This window comes from Aythya fuligula, chromosome 14 (genome assembly GCF_009819795.1).
Source record: "Aythya fuligula isolate bAytFul2 chromosome 14, bAytFul2.pri, whole genome shotgun sequence".
NCBI lineage: Eukaryota > Metazoa > Chordata > Aves > Anseriformes > Anatidae > Aythya > Aythya fuligula.
In genome coordinates this window covers 5980308-6001975 of record NC_045572.1, presented here as the reverse complement: position 1 = coordinate 6001975, position 21668 = coordinate 5980308, and the positions used below count along the sequence as shown (strand labels likewise).

Here is a 21668-nt window from a genome sequence, read left to right as displayed (position 1 = left end):
TTAACTTCATTGATTGTTTCCAAAGATGTGCAACGCAGCTGAGCAGGGATGATCAGCAGAGCTGAAGGGGGGCTAAGCATAACGTAACCTGCCCATCGGACTGCTCCTGCCTAACTCAGCCTGCGTGGGACAAGGAGTGCTCAGAGGGACGGCTTTTGCTGAACTGCAAGCATCAGTTACCTGCCCACAGCCTTTCCTGTGGTCAGCCTCCAGAATCCAGATTTGCATCTCTAAGCAAATAAACATCCCATATATTTATTCACCTTCCCATGCTCTCCCAGAGACATGGGTATACTTGGGAAATTACAAAAATGTCAGAGCCCCCACCTTGCTCACACTGCTTGGTCTCCGAAAGCCTGACTTGTTCCAGACGATTACATCTCACACTATGCTCATTCACTGCAGATTTGCTACAATATTTGCACTAAAAGTCAGAACATCTCCAACAGTCCCTCAGTTGTTCTGGTTTGCTGTTTTCTGATTTAGTATTAGGAAAGTATCCCTGGCAGCCATTTCCTCTAACAGCACACACTCTCCTGAAACAAGCAGAAAACTCCAGAAAGATCCCAACCCTTTTACATTTATGCTCTTAATCCAAATAACATGTCATGAGAAACAGTCTAGAGGGGATGTATTGAATCACTGAGTCCAAACCTCTGCTGTTGGTGGTCATTAGATTAATCGCCAATTTATCAATTTTAATCTTAAAAATAGTTTCTCACTCTCCTCCCTCCTATGCCATAGCTGATGCCAAACTTCACTTCTCTGGGGAGTGGAAACTTTCTTCTAGTTCCAGTTCATGCCAATTTTGCTTTTTAGCTCAAATAATTCTCTCTTCTGATGGATTTACAGACAGAAACAATCACATTTTGTTTTGTTAAGCTAAATCAAGGCAGGATCCACCCAGGGCTCTGCTTTTAGATGTTTCAGTTATCTTGCTCTTACAGACGGACAGCCAAAGCAGTCAGCCCCAAGGCCTTGTGTCAAGCTGGCTCCAGCCTGGCAGCAGCTAACCCCGAGGTGCAAAACAGACTGTTCTGTGTAACACACCTTGGGGTGGGGAGATCTGCCAAAATAAGTGAGTCCTTTTGGTCCTGGCATCAGGAGATACTGGAAGACAGCACCCTTGCATAACTGGAAAGGACAAGGAAGGCACAGACAGAGGGGGCATTTGGCCAGCCCGCCAGGTTAGCATGCTCTGCTTTGGTGGAGCAGCTAAGAATCTGAATTTGGTGAAAGCTTCCATCAGCCCAGCGCAGAAACATCTGACAGACCAGTGACACACTGGGAAGAGACCGAGTCCGTGGCTCATTCCAGCAGAACCCCTGGCTGCCACCAAAGAGGACATCCTGCCCTCCCCTCCTCACCGCCTTCCTGCAGCAGCTCTCACTCAGCCTGGGCACCCTGGGGGGTCAGCTCCCGGGGCAGGGTGTGCATCAGGATGTACGGGGAGACTCATTTTGTGCCTCAGGATTTGCTCTCAGAGCAGTGTGAATGGCCAGCATTTATTTTTAATGACACAGAGAAAGAACAGGTGAGAAAGAACAGCCTTAACAGCATTTCAGTTCTTTGCTGAGCAGCTTTACTGGCTGCAGAAACCAACTGCACATAGAAAAGCCTATCAGCAACTTTGAATGGTTAGAATCATTTGACTCTTTCTAAAACTCTGAAGCATCTTTTCCACATCTTTTCTACATCTTTTCTACCCTAGAAATCACGTATTTTTAGGACTTTCTTCTGCTCAAGCAACTGACAACTGCTGTACCCTGATCGGTTGGTGCTGCCAGCAGTATTAGACCAGAACCTCCCTCAGGTGCTTTGCAGCACTCCAGGTGAGCAGAGATTTGCTTCCTGCATGCCGGCACCTCCCTGAGCCAACACACCTTGTGGCCACGCTGCCTGGCATGGTCCCAGCCTTGTGGGGCACAGGGAAATAGATTTTGGAGACAAAAGAATGCTAGGAAGGAAAAGGATTGAGAATTAGGGCCCTGGTCAGACAGCGCGCTAGTCTGGAGGCTACACCAGGCTGCGTAGCTCCAGACTGCAGCTGGGCTAAGAGGGACCTTGCTCTCCCCGTGTCCATTCCAGGTGCCTGTAAAAGGCCCTGTGGTAACCCAGGTGTTGCCTTGTGATTAAACAGGACCTGTGAGATCCCTGAGAGCAAGCAGAAAGTACAAGCTAGGGAGAAAAAATGATTACACTCCCATAGGGATTTTGAATCTCCAGATGGCACTGTAACATCATCCCAAAAAGCAGATGGTTTGGTACAATAGGAAATATGGTAACAGCTGAGACAATTTGACTACTGTGCATAATTACTCACTGCATTGAAACCATGATTTATAGGCCACAAAAGCTAAAGCTGCCCTTTCAATTTAAATCTTAAATATTAAAGCTTCATGCATATTGTGTGCCTAGCAGCTGGAGGAAAACAAATTGCTTTTCCTAACAACTTGAGATAACACAGCATCTTACCAGCACTCCCAATTAATACCAAGACCTTTGGTGAGGTCTTTCAAACGAGTTTAGGTCACAAGTTAAACGCACTTGTTTATCATTGTTCTTGCCCTGCGAGGTAATGCCTCTGGTACTGCATGATACCAAAATTAGGAGGGGCAAGGGGTAAACATCAGACCTGCAGAGAGCTGCAAGGCTGAAGCTGTCTGTTTTGCATCCTGGCTGCTGGCAAAGCCAGCTCCTCCGCTCAGCACAGAGCAGTGCTCTCCTGGGGAGGATTCCCAGCCAGCAAAGCAAGGCAGGTGCTGCAGAGATCCTAGCAAAACACTGGTTAAGAAAGCACTGAGTTCTGTCCCTGCTGAAGGTGGTCATATCGCGTTATACCATGCATTAACCTTTTGAACTCTGTGTTAAAAGCCATGTGTTTTATTACTGACTGGTCAAAGCATGAAGAGGTTTTAGAATGTCAGTCAGTAGTCAGACTGAACTTTGCACATAAAATGATGACTTCCTACATCCAGCCAAGCCTGCAGAAACACAACACACATACCAAACAGAAAAACACGGAGAGCTGTGCTGTGTCTTGGCTGGAAATTCAAGTATGTATGGGAGATGGGATTCAATCAATTCCAAGAATGCGTCAAAAATACAAAAGGCTCCTTTCAATGTCCAGTAGGTTTCCTTGTGGGAAAACCCATTTAACATATCTCAGCTTTATTTTGGCAAGGAAAAAAATTTAAAAAATAGAAAAAAAATAAAAATCAGCATTTCAATATTTCAGCTACTGTCATAGTGCAACTGTCCTATAAGGCAACTTACAAATGACGTTATATTTACTGGGCTAGTTCAGTACTGATCTATTAATCATCATAAATCATCACCTGGTACAAAACACCTGTGTGACTAAATCCAGACCCTCAGGCAATCATGTAATGAGCATTCAGTCTTCAGGGTCCACAAAACACCTGCTCCACATAGCCTCGAAATTCCAGTTTCTATTTATGATGATGCATCTCTAACAGGCAGCAGCAGGTGACCTAAAAGTTGAGGTTCACAGACCTGCAGAGACCATGTCAGGGAGAATCTGACTGCGGTTGAGGTTGACAAAGACCAGCACAGCATTGTTCTATGCGTGCAGTTGTGCCAGCTGGCATGCTCCCTGCTTTCACCTAAACCTGCTCTCTCCTATCCCCTCGGTGTTGATATCCATTTACTTTTGATGTCTATTTGGCTCCTGCCACTCCAGCCTTGTTCACTACTTGCCTTTGTAGTCCTCACGTGCTCCAATAACATCCTACTAGAAGAGCAAGAACTCTCCAAGCTAGGGAAAGGGGATGGGGGGGACAAAATCCTGAGCAACAACAAATCACAAGCAAACAGTGTAACTCATCTTCAAGCATTAGGAACTAACAAGAATTAAATAAACAAACATGAAAACATTTTCAGATTATTGTGAAGTACAGACACAGCTGAGGAAACTGCAAGTGTGTTTACTGACAGGGAACAAACTTAATGAGTATTGTGTGCTGAATGTTCATCCAAACCCAGTTTTAGGCAGATTATGGTGACTTAATTATTAGATGGTGAGGGAGATCATGAGCTCGTTTTGCTGTGGCAGCAGAGATATAGTGCAAACCTCCTGATGTTTAGTGGGGGAATGATAATGCAGCTGAGCAGTTCAGGCTGGTAGGGATACATACATATTAGACTTAGTTCACTGCATTATTGTTCTTACATTTTTAAATCCTCTGTAAAGCACTTGAAGTTCTCTTTTCGTGAAATTGGTTTGTGCTTCAAGCTGTTCCAGTCCTTCGGGTCTATGGCACACCGTAGTCATTTCTAATTCATCTTCAATTTTATCTGAAAGAGAAGACAGGAAAATATTTATGTTGATTGTTGCCTTTAGTCTGTTAACGTGATGGACAAGACAGATTGGATTTCAAGAGCAACAGAGAAAAAAAAGAAACCATCAATGGAACTGATCTGTATAACTGTATTCAACCTCTCGAAAGCAAAATAAAAGCCGTATGAGTAAAGCAATGGCTCATGTTTGTTATTGGGGCTGCCAATTGGCACCCCATTCACAGAGCCAAAACCGATGGTGGGAACAGAAGGATAGGCAGCAGATACATTGCTCCAAAAGGCAACACCAGATATCTCCTGTCTAAATATTGAAACAACGCTGAGAAATAGGCCTTTCAGAGTACTCGCTTTAAAGAAAGCTGTGCAAATATAAGTACGAGAGCAGACATGCTTAAGCATATTAGACAATGACCTTACACTAAGGGTAAACAGAGAGGGAAACTCTTCTGTACACTAACCCAAATGCTTAATAGTGGAGACACTAAAGGTCACGTTCACAGAAACACAGAATCATCTAGGTTGGAAGAGGCCTCCAAGATCACCTAGTCCAACCTCTGCCCTAACACTAACCAGTCTGTTGGATATTATTGAAAATCTCCTAGGAGAAATTCAAATTACATCCACTGCTGCTGAATCTGGAATAACACCAGCTTGCATCTATAAGGGCGTTTTAGGGAAACTGATAAGCAGTGAAAAATACGTATGTGTATTTTCTTCAAGAGATCACTCTCCCCCAAGTAAGAAAAACCCTTGCGATATATCACATCCTGGGATATCTTAACCTCACCTCTTTTCTGAGTTGCCTTTTTGCCTGTCAAGTCATTTTCTGCAGCAGCACAGGTAATGCCCAAAAACATAGAGGTGTTTAGTGTATGTTATTATTAAGATTATCTAAACTTCAAAGACCAGATGCAGATTTCAGCTGACATAAAAATCTCATCTACATCCACACATCATTTGGCATAAAAACTAGTACTCCTCTTCAAACTGCTTTCATTAAAGTGGTCATCGACTGCTTCATTATCATGGACTACACATCACACATTATCATCAAAACAACTCAATATCTGCCTTGTGAAAACATGTTAGGTTGGTAGGTTCAAGTCTAATATAGTAGTTCTTGCTAAAAGACAAGGATTGCTCTAGGAGCGTGCAAGAAAATGGAGTCACTGAAAAAAGGCAAGGCATGAATTCTGAGCAGACTGGCTCAGGGAATCAACAGACCATAACAAAGCTATTCTTTTGTAAATTAATAAATTCTGTACTTACAAGTGAACATTATTAAGGGAGGACACACATAAGTGAGTCATCATGGTTAATTAACCTTGGTCCTTTATTTCTGGATTAAGAAATCAAATGCAATACTGGTGAGATCAGGTTGGGTTATGATCAGTCCTCCTGTCCCCAGGCTCTGGGGTTTCACAGCCAGCACGTGTGGGGCTGGAGCAGTGCAGGCCCCTTGTCCAGCACGGGGCAGTCTTTGCCGTGCCCCTGCCTGCTCTTTCACACCAGGGAAGGTGCCGCTGCAGCTGGTTCATCTGACCTGCTTGGAGTTACGGCCTACGTCTCACCACAGAGGTCAGAGCACACAGACAGAGCAGCTTAATTACACATGAAATACATGAAATCCAAAGGGGCTTGGGATGAAATCTGGGGTTTGCAGCCATGGTTTATTTCAGCCCTTTCAGTAGTTAGAGGCTATCCCATCGATGAGAACCATGAAGTCAGCACCAGAGAGAAGCGATGGAGATCAGTGACTCTGCACAGCTCTCCAAAGGCAGAGCAGAAATCTGGTGGCTGACATAAGGTAAACCACAGCCCATTTGTGTATCTACATATAGTTAAGATACAGAATGGAACTTGCTCCCTTGTTGACTGGAAGAGGTGGGGAGGAAGTGAAATCCTTCTTGTGCTTGTCCAGTTCACAATAAATGTCATAGTGTGTGTCAAACAGTGCACACTGATTTGAAGCCTTGTGGATTTCAAGCACACAATCCTATCATAGTATTAAATGTGCTGCAGTCATCAGCACATTCAGCATGAGCGGCTTCAAGATGTTCATTCTAGTTTCAAATTTTCCTATGGAACTACACAAGTTCAAGTCAGGAGAGTGCATACAGCTCCATGAGGTACCTCATGGAAACTTGTGCAGATTGACTGTCATTAATTCTTATGTACATGACAGAAGAGATTATATATATATATACATATATATATATATATATAGGCAGGAGATATGTCTCGTTGGAGGTCTTAGGGAAACTGAAGCGGAATAAAGGCTTTGTAATAGCATGGCACAGAATGAGAGTATCACAACCATTTATGATGCAGAAAAAGTGACTGCAAAGCAGCAAGGGGCATGAAGAGACCTGAAGGAGGCACCTTCTCCTTGCAAAGGGAACACAGAGTCTAGGAATTCTCACTGCTGTTAGAGAAAGGAGATGGAGAGGGATGTCTGATAGAGGAAGAAGCACAGATAATGTGAAATAAGGCGAAAAGCCCATTTTCTTTGAATGAGAACGGATGCCACAAAATGAAAGAATGTGGAAAAAAGCTGTAGAGAAAAACACAGTGGGGAAAAAAATCCTTAGAATGAGGGAAGGGAATGAGCAGTAGAAAAAGGGAGAGAACAAAACCATTTAGCAAGGAGCCAGGTTAGGAGAGTCACCACTAATGCAGACACTGCATGGCAAACACCTTCTTATTTAACTGTTGGTTCACTGTGAACTACCCAAAGTCCTTCACAAGGTGCTCACAAGCCCAGACTCCTTCCCCTGTGTTTCCCTACTGCCCCCCGTGCAATGCAATAAGCGCTTCACACGGGACCCTGACCCTTGTTGCTTTATTCTGCCAGAAGCCACACTGGCAGCGTATGTGTAAGCTGGGCTCTGAGCCTTCCTCTGCTCTGTAACCAGCTGAGGATGTCCAGCCTTCCACTGACATTTGCTACTGAGTTCCTCTTAATTCTTTACAATTTCAGTGTAAAATGCAAGAGTAAAATGCTGGCTATCTAGTTTTGATATCCTATAATATAGTTCAAAGAGAAAAACCTAAGCATGCTCACAGAAGCAGCGAGGCCAGTAAGGGGAGCTAGCCTGGGGGATTAACCTCATATTTTATTTGCACCCCCCAGGATGTGGTTAGTCACATTGTTTCTACAGAGGCAAGAAAGGTCCATCTGGGAAAAGTCACACTCCTAACAAAAAGGTTTTCGAGATGACTAATTTTTATGTGTATATTTGCCATTTATTTTCCACCACCTCCTTCTTAAGCAACCAGTTTTCCAAGGCACTTACTGCAATTTGTGTTCTATTCTAAAGCCAAATAACTAAAGAAAGGTCTCACTCACGGAAAACTGGCTCAATAGCTCTATGTAGTTTAAAAAAATAAAATCTGCGGGACTACAGCTCAAAGCTCATTCTTTTGACTTACCCAGATGTCCTGTATATGAGTAGACTGAAAATTAGAACTTGCAATTTTTTCCCCAAACATTTTAAAATAAAATATGATTTGATAAATATTTAATTTAATAAGGACGTATTGTCTTTGATAGTACTAGCCTCACCCAATGAATCATTACTCCAAAAGAGTGCAACTCATCTCCTTCAGCTTGCCCTGCAAGTTGTTCCTACAGTTGGCTCACGGGCTTTGGGCCCACAAAGCAGGTATTTCTAAGCCACGTTACTGTTGCAGGTCCCTTCCTTTTCCCATACTGAGAAATGCATTGCTTTTCTTTGTAACAGAATGTAAAACAGAAAGTATGAAAAATTCATCCCTTTTAAAAGGATGCTCTATTTTTTTCTGTGTTTTCTCTTCCAGAACCGGCATTAATCTCTGCCTCTGAAGAGGATCTGATGGTTGCCCGCAGGTTAACCCTTGCATTCTGCTCCTTTTTCCTTTCCCACAGGAAATATCATGCAACTTACCTTAAAAAAATAAAAATGAATAAATGAGAAGCTTTAGATTTGGCCAAGGGGGCACTCAAAACAATACCAGAACAGCAATTTTCCAATACTTACAGTTTGTAAAAAGGGGAAATTGTTCCTATAGTGGAACACGCCCTGATGCAACAGAGCAGTCCTGGGCATTTCTTGGCACCTCAGTGGGGAAAATAAATACTACAGAGAATTTTTAGGTCCTTTTGTTTATCACTTGCTAACAAAAAGCCATCGTCTGTGTTTTTTTCATGATCATACCGATCTGTTTTAAAAGATAAAACTCTTCTTTTAGGATTAACTTCACATTAAAAGGCCTCACAGACCAAACCTTCCCTCCCTCATGTCTGTCAGGTGCCTACATTTAAACTTCGTGCCTTCCTCAGCACCGTCTTCTTCCATCCCTGCTCCCTACCAGTGAACACACTTGGCTCTGGCACCAACCCGTGGGCCAGGAAGACCTGCCTGCAGAGCCCTAAGGGCAAATCCATCCCTTCCAACTCAGCTGCCCCCCCCAGCAGGTTTCTGTCATTATTTGTTTCTGTCTCACGTTTTAAGTCAGTTTTTATAAACCTTTATCTTCTGCTCTCTGACACCCACCAAATTACCCACAGTAATCTCAATGGTGAAAAAGGAGACTGTCACTTCCCCATCTACCACTGCCTTTCATCACACAGATTGTATTTCCCCTTATTTACATTTTCATTACCGCACTGGCTCAGGCCCTCCCAGCTCTCCAGGATGGCGCTGGATGAAGTACAAGCCCCACACTTACAAACATCCCTCTTTTCTTCAGATGACTCTCGCTTTATAGTGACGAGCACAAGTAAAAGTGGCTGTACAACGACACGTGGAGATGTACAGTTCCACCAGGAAAGCATGGTGTTAAGATACTTTACCTAATGTCCTGTTCTTCCTGGCTTTCGTCCTGGTAAAAGCTTGACTAACCTCTGGAGAGATCTCAATGGGGGAAACAGGCATGGCACGGCTTTAAACAATTTACACCTTCTTCTCTTTCAGTTCGCAAGTGCCCAGACCCAGATGGGTGTGGATAACACAAGGGATGTGCATGGTCCCTGCACAGCCTGAAGACAGCACACGCAGCTAGGCAGGGACACCACTTGCTTGGGTACTCACACTGGTGTGCTCGGGATTTTTTTAGGGCTGGAGAAAGGGGAAATGGCACTCTCAGGTATAGAGTTTGCCCTGGGCATATTTTTATGGCTGCTTTAATAGCAGGGTATGAATTCCTGGGGCTGGCAAAAGCACCCGCGGTGATATTACCACAAAGTAGGTCCAGGTTAGAATAACTGATTAAGTTTACATTTTGGGGGCAAAAAATCATCTCTGTTTGCTTAAGGCCATCGGATAGGCACATTCTGTGTATCAAACAAAATAAATAGTGGCTTCACTTCACAAAGAAAAATACTCCTGACGCCCTTTCATGCACATGCATATTTTATGGATTGCTGCTAATGAAAGATATTGCATTTAATTTCTCTTCTGCTTGCTCAAGAGCAGAGAATGAATTTTCATTAGAGTAGATCAATATTTTAACTGAATACACTTTGGAAATTACTTGACAAGACTTGGATTATACATCCTTTGATATCTGTTCTAATTTTAACCTTTGTTATCTTCACAATTTGAAGATTTCCACACTTTGTCTGCAAACACGCCTGTCTTTCACTGCTGTAAGCTCTGCTGAACACAATTTGCATTTCTCCAAGTGATAAACCAGAGTAATTTAAGCCCATTCATGTAAAGGCTGTCTTGTACAGCTACGTGCTTCTTGACAAAACAGTCTCACCATTGAGGGAAACAGATTTTCAGCCACATCTGCCTACTGCTTTATATCACAGAAGCAGAGAGAGGGACTCAGTCCCATGTTAAAGACAGTGAATCTACTTAATTTGAAGAAGGATGACCTGCTGCACTATTTCACTTTCCCAGATCTTTCCATTCCAATGGACACGGGTACATTTATCTGCCACGGTACAGAAAAAGTTGTTTCATTGGCAGTTGAGCCTAAAACACCACCAGCACTGTCCGGCATAACCAAGACAACAAAAGGGAGGCACTGCCCAGAGCCGCCTGGCAAAAAGCACCAGCAGGGGCGGGTGGTGGGGCAGGGCATGATTTGAGTCCCTGTAAGGCCCTGTGCTGATAGGACACCATCTAGCAGTCATGAGCTCCCGATTTCCATACAAAAACATCTGATCAATGTCGAGATCCAACAGTCCTTTTTGCCTAAGGGGAACAAATTAAATTTATCACAGACAACGCTCAAGTTGTGTACAATAACAGCTTTTTTTCATAGCTGCTTTTTTTTTTTTTCTTCTTTTTTTTTTTTTTTTTCATAGCTGCTTTTTTGGCTGTGGCTTTGACTGACCCTTGGGCCCAAATTTATGAACCTGCCCATCCGTCCTCTGGCCAGCAGCTGCCTCTCCACAAGCAGCCCTTGCACCAGAGGCAGCCGCCTTGGTGAAGTGCCTAAAGACACCACAGCACTCCCAGAGCCTGGTGCCCGAGCAGCAGTGATGCCTCCCTGCATCCCTAGGGCTGGCTAAGGACAACCCAGAGCCTAAAAGAGTTTAAAGGGAAGCTGGAAATGATTTAATAAAAATGCAAATGACCCCAGCTTCTGAAGGCTGTGAGGTGAAGCCATGCAATGCCAGGCTGCACAAGAATGGGGGAGGACTTCGAAAATATTCTGCTTATAATAAATTCATGTTTGGTTAAACAAAAAACTACTAGAATGTAAACCACAGCTAATGTGCCGAGTGTTAATTGTAAAACTGACAAGTGTTAGATGAAACCGGTAATTTTACAAATACAGCAGAACGGTATTAAATTATGTGCAAGAATTATTAGACTGCCTTTTATTTTTATTAAAAAAAGATTAGCTATGCGTGAGTAGCAAGGACCTGCAGAAAAAATTAACTGCAGTTTATCCACAATATCTTTAAAATCCATCTCCAGACAGAATTCCTGCCTAGACAGACCTCATGGGAACCAGATCCAGGGGGAAACAAACAGCTGGTACCTGCAGGGCTCCGCCACCTGGGACGGGTGCAGAATTCCTGGCACTTTGGTGTATTTCCACCCAGACAGAAGCTAAGGATTAGGCTGTATGCAACCCAGTCAGGCTAACAGGAATCCATGAGACCAGTGGGGCAGACAGAGAAGAAGCCACGGGCTTGTTCCTCCTGAGGATCCCAGAACAACAGCTCAGATAACGAACAAACATGTGCCTGCACATCTGCAAACCCTAAAAAAAGGGTTTAGTAAAATCTGCTCATGAATAGATCAATAAAAATGACACTCAGATACCTACTGATGTATCAAATATTAAATGAATTTAATTAAACTTTAACAGTCTTTATTCATAAATTATTATTATTATTATTATTGTCTTGGCTGGAAAGATTAATTTCCAAGCCAAAGGGACTCTCCAGCCAATAAAACAGCAGAAGGGGATCGATGGAGCTCCCTTTTCCTGAAACTCCTTAGACTTTCAGCTCTATTTTCCCCACTAAAGCAGCAATGCCCAGCTTGTTGCACACAGAGGCAGGCCTGGCTGGGCTGTGCTGCCTACATCAACCTGGGCCACCACCAGCTGCAGGAAAAGCTACATTAAGAACCAACATTGAACAAAGTCCTGAGACTGAGGAAAAAAGGAAAAAAAAAAAAAAAAAAAAAAGAAAGAAAGCAGAATTTTAGCACTTCTTGGCTAATTCTTCCAATGATATATGCAAAATGTCAGGTATAAATAATTTCCTTTATGTCTACTCCTTTAATTTCTTCCACTGATACATCCAGAGAAGCTAGAACAGTGTTAAACTCAGAACAAGGAGGAGCTCCGAGGCCACAGGTACAAGCAAAACGTCTTTCTGGCACACAACTAACACCAGGCAGAGTGATTTGAACATAAGCTACACAACATGCTACACTACAGTGTTTCTGCAGACACTGCATTAATTACTTATCACTGGAAATAACCACTCATTCTTGTTTTCCTTGCTTATTTCCTTGCTTATCCCACCTAAAGATAGCAACATTTATAAGTGAAACATAAGGGAAACAACTTCTGGAAATGGGTGGAGATCTACTGAAAGCTTGCCGGGTGCTTTACTGTTCTTCCATGGGGATGCTGCAGAAAACCTTCCTTTGGGCAAGTGCTTTCCTCCAAGCAGCTGCTCAGAGATGAATTTGCAAATAAACCTCACTAGGAGGGTTAGAAAATCACTTCACTCTGTTGATTTTTGGAAAATTCCTATTCGTACCTTGTTAAAACTTCAAATGGAGAGTAATTGAACAGGTAAGAACGTGACTTAGCCCGTCAAGTGATGCAGTGGGCACACAGAAGGACTCAGTGGGTGGGCGAAAGCTGGGACTGCCTTCACCAGAGGGGACTTGGCTGCTCCCCCCACTAAGATCCAGATGGATTTTAAGCACCTTGAATTTTGTTTGCTGCCAGCGTGGAAAGGGAGAACAACCTGAGCCTGGAGGGAAGGGAGGATCTGTTTTCCTGGCTAAAGAAAACTTTTGCTACAAAAATTATATGACCGATATAGTCAAACTGGTATAAATGTTACCTCTCTGATACACGTAAAACCATCGAGCAGGGTCTAGGAAAAAGAAAAAAATTAAACAAAAAGAAAGTGACAACCACACACAACTTAGTCATTTCTTAACTTTAAGGTGACATCGGAGGGGTTCTGCAAAAGTGCTGCGGGGTCCCCTTTCCCAGTGACTGTAGGGTTTTCCATGTGTATTTTACAGGGTTTTTTGCTGAACTGCCTCTTTCCCTTACCCCAAGGGGCAGGAAAAGGAAGTCAGAGCTCGCTGTCCCCTGCATGACCATGAAATTCGGGCAGCATGTGAAAGGAAGCATGCAGGCAGTCATGCACCCATGCAAGCATCCATGCATGCAACAAGGCAGCAATGCAGCAGTCATCCTAGAAGCTCTGGTAAGGGGCCAGGAGGACTCGGCATGCAGTTTCTGCAGCCTGTTAACAAGCAATGCGAAGGGCTCCAGCCTTCTGCTTCCTCTCTACAGTTGTCAAAGAGCTGAAGTATGAAGTAATAAAAAATGGTTAGTAAGGGTGAAGAACTCTCAGGTCGTCTGGACGGCCGTGTAACTGGTGCTCTCTGCAGTCACTGCACGTGTAACGTGGTCACTTTCTACTATCCTCACATCCCCTAGGATGAAAGTTTCATTAACAAATTAAAAGTACCAAAATATATATATATTTTAAAGATATGCATATGCTTTCTTGTGGTATCAGCTTCTTTTTGCCAAAGAATTTGGTGTGTGATATGACAAACCATAACCTTCACAACGCATAGAGCTCTGGTCACGGCACTGCTGCCTGTGGCTCCCTGACCCTACCTGCATCAGGGGCAGCTCCTGCCCTCGGTCAGTCTGGCACCCACCATTTCCCCCCTCGTCACGTAGCTGCACCAGCCACTGCTTTTCTCTGGGCAGACAGAGAGCCCAAGACCGCATTCTCCTGCTAAATCTTGCAGCACCCCACCTCTGCAAAGCCCCAGGCTGTCCCCGAGCAAGCTGTGACCAACTCAGGGCCTGTGCCTGGAATCTCAAGGCTGAGAAATTCCACTGTGATTTTCTAAAGCCATTTGAACAACATCCATGCTCAGTGTTTTCCCCCTACATCAAGATAACCGTGTTCTGAAAGGGGCACGCAGAGCGTGGCCTACACCGCCCACACGTTACAACAGCATGAGGCTGCTGGAGGGGCTCCGATTCTCACCGAGCTTTCACTGCTGGAAATCCAGCTTGTCCTCAATGGAGGCAAAACTGGATTACGTGTCTTTGGGAGTGGAAGTTCGAGTAGTGCAAGAATGGAGGAATTTAGTATCTGGCAACAGATAAAACCAGCGGAAGTGCTGGGAAGCCACCAGAAGGGCTCCCACCAGCAGCACCTCCACAGCGAGCAGAGGCCTGGTCAGGCAGCACTGCCGAGCCTCACACCCAGCCTCGCCGGCTCTCGGCCCGGCGGAGGAACCATTCAAAAGGACAAGAACGACATGAGGAGAGCACAGCAGACACTCCAGTGAGCTGCTGCAGGGAAAAAAAAAAAAAAAAAAAAAAAAAAAAAAACCGGCACAGGAGACACTCAGACGAGACAACCAGTAGCAGAAATGAATGCTGAATGACCAACTGTTGGCCCAGGAATAGCGCTGATGGATTAGCAACTACTGACACCTCCACACTTCCCCCTTCTGAACTGAAGCTTCAAGAATACTTCTGAGAGAAGCTGCTCTCAAAGCACCTACAATAATCCACGGACATAAAGCACAGACGTAGATGACAACACATGCTAAAGAGATCAGTACACATTAGGAGCTTTACCAAAAGCATATAAAAGCAATTATCAAGGTTTAATACACTCCATTGTACCACCTGCACTGTTATCAGAAGACATTCCGACCTTCTTGAATCACCAAGATGGGTCTGCAATAAAGAAAGAACGAGCAGGTTGCTTAAGGAGCTCCTGGACCTGTGCTGAAGCAGGAGGGGTTGAGCCACTAGGCAGGAAACCACGCGCTGCTCGGGCAGTCCTGCTTTGCCGGGTAACCCAAGGACAGGAAAGAAAGATTTCCCACTTCAAGTCTAATGAGCATAGTTTTAAATTTGCATTTTAACACTAGCTGGAAACTAATTTCCATCGATGAGAACAAAGAAATGTAAATGTAGCCATTACAGAATGCATAATGATGGTGGCCTGATTCACTGTGGGTGAAATCAATGCATGAAAAGAGCTGGAGTACGTGGAAAGGCTCCAGTGTAACGCTGGGTTTGAAAATAGGAAGATCGACCAGAGATGATTAACAAATAGCAAGAAGACAATAGATGCCTTCTCTCCCTCCCCTCAGCACAATCCGTTTTTCTGTAGTGGGAAATCTTGTGGATTATCAAAACCTTAGCCTGTAGATAATACCTTCTGGGTATAAACAACGTTGTCTTTCTGCAGAGATGGGAAACAAAGCGCTTGGAGGGGAGAAGAAAAAAGCTTTGTGTAACAATACATTTTTCTTCACTGGATGAAAAACTTCACAAAGTCAAGATTTAGTGAATTAATTGAAGATTAACTCCTTTCCTGATTATTAAAATAAGAACTAAGATTTTTATTCAGTCTGTATTTTTATTTTTATTTTTTTTTTATTTACCAGTGAATTACTTTTTGGAAAACTGCCCTTTTCACTAAGCTCAGCAGAATGCTTAATCAGCATCCCAAGTTCATGTGCTTACATCTGCTTAGCTAACTGAGTAGTACAAATAAAACAAACTACCACATTGCTACCAACACTTAGAAAAGCTCTTCCTAAAACATGCAAGCACAGTCACCTAGGCCTTGATTGTTTGCCATCTCTCCCAATAAGTGCCTCATGATATTTTTTTTCCTCCCTAAAATTACATCCATGTTACAGATTACTCTCTGGGCAGTGGAAATAAGAGCAACTTCTGAGCAATTCTGGTACAAGGGAAAAAGAGGATATTTTCCTTTTTGTCTGACTCTCAGGAACCAGAACCATTCAGTGTAACTGGGTGCAATGGAAACTGAGATGGCCAGAGGCACCTCTGCCTACATCTCTTCTTTATCAAGAAGGTTTTCAAAATCAGAAGGCAGCTTTTCAAACAAGAGTAATTGGCTTTTTAATGGAATAAAGGAACTCAGCAGAATAGATATAAAATGAGATATGTGCAAATCCCTCACTGCCAAACATACCACAGGGATGGGGCCTTACCTCCAGGCTTGTTTTCAGCCAGCTCCGTTGGTTTCTGTGGTCCAGCAGCCCCACCATAGCCTCCCTGCGTATGAAAGAAATGTTTCTCCCTGAGGGCAGAGTCAGTGGAAGAACTACGGTCCTGCAGTTGTTACCTTTGTTACCAAGCAGGTAAGTAGAAGCCTACAACAGGCGCACCTCTGCCCTCGGCAGGCTCTGGTCAGTGATTAGAGTTGTTTCTGTGCTGCAAAGTCAGGCTTTTATTAGGTATGGGGCACCTGCTTAGAGGAAGGAGGTCAGCTGTTGAAGGCCATCAGTAATACATATCTTTTTTTTTTAATTGCTTGTGGATGGGGATGAAGATCACAAAATGTAAGGACATTCACGCAAAACCTATTTCCTGACAACGTGTTTTTTGTCTGGCTGCAATGAACCTTCCCTTGGGCTGGGCACACAGCGAGCAGCAGCAGCCCCAGCCTCCAGGGAGGGCACAGGCTCCCCGTAGCCACCATGCTGGCAGAAGAGCCATTTCTTACCAATGGGTAACTAGCCCAGGAGAAAAATCCTGCCACTGCTACTCACAGCATTAATCTGATAGCTTAAACACATTACTATGCACTTATTGGAGTCAGATTCAGATCAGTAATCATGGCTTGGAAAAAGAGCAGGGGAGCCTCCTGCAGGTTTTGGCACGGGGCAGAGATGGGAAACAAAGGGGAAAGTGGCTGCAGCCCCCTCAGAAGGCAGCACCAGCAGCGAGTGCTGGTCTTAACGGCGGCTTCGAGGGGCAGGAACCAGAGCGTGGGCCTGGCCCATGGCACGGCTTCGATCCCACAGCAGCAAGGGAAGAGGAAAGTAGCAAGAATGTGTTAGGTCAAAGCATGATGTTTTCAGAAGTATCAGAAGCTCTTTGGAGGGCACTTAGTAAATGAAATAGTCACAGGAGAGTTCTGAATTATAAATGAAGTAACTGAACTTAAAAATTTCTTTTTTTGAAATAGGTTATTCATCAAAAACCTCTGATGAGTCAAGACAATGCATTACAAATGGACTTATTCTCCCTGAAAAGAATTACCGCTGCCAATGTTTTTTTCCTCATTGAAAAGCAAATCAGACACTTCAAGTCCCTGATTTATGACTGCGCTGATTTCCACGAGTGCTGGTTTGCTCCAGCTTTCACTTAGAAAAAGGCTTTTGGAAGAACAATAATCAATGAATATATAATGTGGGAGAATCAAGCAATCAAATAGTAATTAGTTCAGTGCCTAATCCAAGGACACGTTATCCTTGGGTTATTGTAGAAAAATACAACTTTATAATTGCGCATTCAGGCCACTTTTAACTGCAGCCTAAGAACTGAGCTGCTTCCCCCTCAGAGGGGAGTTTTTTGACCACATACACTTGGTGCTGCCCGCACACAGCCTGTAAGAGGAGCCCCACGCAGATGTGAGGAAGCTGAACGTGAACAGACAGCGCAACCAGGGCACCCCAGGGAGCGTGGGCAGCCAGCGCTGAGCTCCCAGACTGGGTACTGACGCTGCTCAGAATTCAGACTGTTGTTTTGGAAATGACATCTCCTACGTTATGTTCCAGACTGGGACAAGAAAAAAAAAAAAAAAAAAAAAAAAAAACACAACAAAAACGAAATAAAGGAAGGAAGAAAAACCAAAACCTCATTTTCCACGAGACGTTAGTTTTGATTACGCCTTAGAAACCTCATTTTGGAAAGCCTATCAAGTTTTATTTCTCATAAACGTTGACAGTTTGTGGCAATACAGGCAGAATCTCCCCCCACGCCATGCTTGCAGTCAGCTCGTCTCCTTCCCCTGGCAGTGCAGCAGCTGTGTGTCGGGGTGCCCGGCTCCCCGGCTTCTCACCTACTGGGGAAGTGCACACTGAACAAGGAGAGCTGCAATACCATGCCCACAGCCAGCCACCCACACAGGAACTCCACAACAGGTTTCATGCTGAACATTTCTCTAGATGAATACATACTTCTTGAGTTCCTATCTATTAAAGTGAATTTGTTTTTTAAATGAAGTTTCTGCATATATATATTTTTTTAATAAAATAAAGATTGATTTTCCTAAAGTGAAACCCTATGCATGGTTTTGCTCCCACTTACTGAACAAACCAAAAAGTGTTGTTGCATTTACATTTTACCCTCTTTGGAAACAGCAGCAGCAAAGAGCAGGATTTGCTATGTAACTAAAGATACTGCTCAGAGTATGAGTTCAGTGAGAGCTGCTAACCACAGCCCTTTTTCCCATGACTGACTTCACCAGTGGCAGGTGCTTTGGAAGCAAAATACCGACCGCTCAGGGGGACCACGGCCCCACGTGAAGGCTGGAGCTCTGTGCAGCAGGTCAATGCTTGAAGCCAAGACCCCAAACCCTTCTCTTCCTCTCTGGTTGCCAGGCAGGATTAAAGCCGCTGCTGAGCACCAGCAGGGGAACATGGGCAGAGCCTTCATTGCTGGGAAGTGACCAGGAGCTTCCCGGCCCCTCGGAGAGCTGCACCTCCAGGGCATGCTGGCAGCCTCAGCTGCCAAAAAGGACGAGTGGAAGCACCATGAGAGGTAACGTGCAGAGCTTCTTTAGAAATCTGACTTTACACAGGCATAGCCCCATCCGTTTACTGCTTAGTTCTTTAGGACCTTGGAAGGTGGTCCTAGAGAACTGCAGGGGGTTCCCTTTGGGCTTGACACCTTGGTGGCTAACACTGCACTGTGGTGTAGTCTACGATACCGAGGGCAGCCTGGAGGAATGAAGAGAAACACAGTGAAGTTGCCTGCACCTTCACAGGACCCCTTCACAGCAGGAGAAGGCAGAATCGAGGAGTGAAACACTGATCCTAAAGAAGCATGCTACAGATCACATCCAAATGAGACAGCATCACCCAAACAAATTCGTTTTTCCATCTTGCAAAAACCTTTGTTTAACTTCAGCAGATTGCTTCACATTTTGAAGTGCAATTAAGCAGAAGATAAGTACCAATTAAGCTCTATTTGCACACAAGAAACTGCTCAGAAAATATTGCTTCTCTACATACCCAGGTTTTTCAAACAGGACATGATAAACTTACAGGAGCACACCGCTCCCATAAGAGACTTTTTGCACAAGCACAGTGTGGCAGCAGCTGTTTGTGTCAAGACCCCAAACAGACTGTATTTCCTGAGAAGGAATTTGTCCCTTTTTTACCCGGCTCGCAGTGACACTCCCAGGACTGGCCACCAAGCCCCCGCGACGTCCGTGCTGCTCTTGGCCCCTTGCAGTCCCCTGTGCTCCTACCTGCTAGGAGAGGCACTGCCTCCTGCGTGCCCAGGGGAGGCCGCTCCTCGCTTCTGTAGGTTTGAGCCTCCCCAGGGAAAGGCAGCGATGCAGGGCATGTCCTGTCCCACTTGTGCTCCAGGGAACGGCAGGCACGTGCCAGCCTGCTGTGCTGAGCTCCTTACCTGCCTGCCACACAGCCCCTGTACAGCAGGGGCTTGAAAGTTGATGTGGGGGCCAGAACCCATCTCACTGGAGCAGTCTGAAGTGTTTGGAGAATTAGTAAAAGATCACAAAAGCCATCTCTCCCAGGATTGCAGGGGGAGATTTTCTAAGCATTGCTAAAAGGGATTTCTTTTCATTAAGAGGTGACGCAGAGGCACTCAGGGAAGCAAACGGCTTCCAGCTAAGCCTTTCAAGTCAGCACTTCAGATCTCCCTCCCGTTGCTCAACCAGGCTGCAGCAGCTTGCCAAAACCCTGCAGTACCCACTGAGGGGTTCAACAGTGAGAAAACCCTTCCTGGAGTGCCCTTAGCCACACCAGCATCTCTCCTTGTGCCTTTCATGGGACAAAAAAAATGGAAATGTGTACGTGGTGTGAAGAAGGAAAGATGTTTTACAAAGGCTTCTATGCCCCATTGAGAAGTTGGATATCACAACAAGGCACAGCATAAACAGCTGGGGGGAGAGGGGAAGCCAAGAGACCAGAACACTGGTCTCAAGCAACAAACAAGCCCATACAATGGAAGTGAAAACCCAAGCCAGCCACAGCAATGCAGTGGCAGAACAAGCAGGGTAATGCTCTGCTGCAGTCAATAGCGACCCTCAGAGCTCCAGTCACTGCCGGTATCATGCTGCTATCCTCACCCTGCACCCAACCGGGCACAGAAGCCAGCAGGAGCCAACCCATAGCAGCTCCAGCCTGGCAGCAACTTAAGCAGGCGGAGGCAAGACCCCTGGAAAGTTTCAGGAGACTGGCAATAGCCTGATCATTTCCAAAATTCAGCCCAGCTAGCAGTGCTGGGAACCTTGAAAGTTTGTCCCACTCCTGTGGCAAAAGGTTAATGGCATACACAAAAGCCCAGTGCTTGCTCCTTTCTGTGTTTATCCTGCATCTCCTCGAAGGGCAACAGGGACTGCACCAAGGCTCAGGATGGTTAGGCGCAATTTTTTGGCATGCTCCCTGCCCAGGATGCAGCATGCAACCAACTCTAAACTCAATGAGTTGCCATGAAATCAAACCACATAATTATTTGACTTTGCTGTGCTAAAGTTACAAACTTTAAATTCCACTAATTTGTCTGCAGTGCTTTCTGCTTCCAAAACAGCCATTTCCAGACTGGAAGGGGAAGGCCATGAGGTTTATGGCTTCCCAGGCTGGCTCCTGCCTTTGATGAAAACCCCTAAAAACACTGGCAGATTCAGAGCTCTGGTCTGTGTTCAGAATACCACCAACAGAGCAATCTGAGGCTAACAAACATCAGGGCTTGTAAACACCACAGCTATTCTGGTTGACACCGCCTGAGGACTTGTGAGGCTAGAAAACAAATACGCAGTTGAGAACATGACCAACGCCAGAACGCAGCTTATTAAATTTTCATGCTGACTCTGATTACTTTCGTTTAGCAACACAGATGTGCAACCAGGACTGGGAGCTGTAGTGCCTGCGAGTACTGGGAAATAGCTAGCAATATGGGCAAGATTTGGAAACCAGTCACTTAGATCCAACAGTGCTCACACGTACACTTACCAGCCCTTACCGGTGACTTGATTTTAAAGAAGCCATGAAAACATTTTAATATATTAATTTCGTAATTTGGTTTCTTCCATTCTGTTTTAATGGAGTCACAGGTTAGTCCACAAATGAGTGAGGAGTAGGAAAGCATTGCTAAGGACCAATGAAAAAAATCGACAAGGAATTACAAAAACCTAACACACACCAGCGGGATTAAATTGGGATATTTTGTCTGAAATGTAAACGCTGAGCAGCTCTAATCTATTCTATATGAGCAGAACTCTGTAAGAGCAAGATGCAAAAGAAACAGATTTTGATGGACATGACATCATGGATAAGCTCATCCCAACGTTAGCCTAGGAACATCCCAAATACAGAGCTGCTCGTGCACATCAGCCCTTTGGCTCTTTCCCTTTTGCTCTGGGCTCTGCCATCTGTGTGCCACAGGACAAAGGGAAGAGGTCACCAAGTTGGGAGTGCTGATGGCAGCTGATCAGGCTCTGACCTGGCTGTGCAGGTGCTCACTTCTTTTTGTTTGGGGTAAAAAGAAACATTTATTAGCTTGAAATAATTTAGTTGGAGGGAGCGAAGACTAAAGGAGGACAATCTCCCTTTCTGAATGCTTCACATTTCCTCTTGTAATTTCAATTCCCC

The 21668-nt window shown here is 44.7% G+C and overlaps 1 protein-coding gene across 3 annotated transcripts in view; it reads right to left on the bottom strand.

The window, feature by feature from the left end:
* KCNIP1 (potassium voltage-gated channel interacting protein 1) overlaps positions 1 to 21668 on the bottom strand; it is a 370192-nt gene that overhangs the window by 11347 nt on the left and 337177 nt on the right. For 2 of the 3 annotated variants that reach the window (XM_032196762.1, XM_032196763.1), the window contains exon 2: positions 4193 to 4317. In XM_032196762.1, coding sequence (XP_032052653.1) covers positions 4193 to 4317 — 125 coding nt within the window. Of the gene's footprint in view, positions 1 to 4192; positions 4318 to 12853; positions 12887 to 21668 lie in introns of all 3 variants that reach the window. The other variant, XM_032196761.1, reaches the window with a different exon arrangement.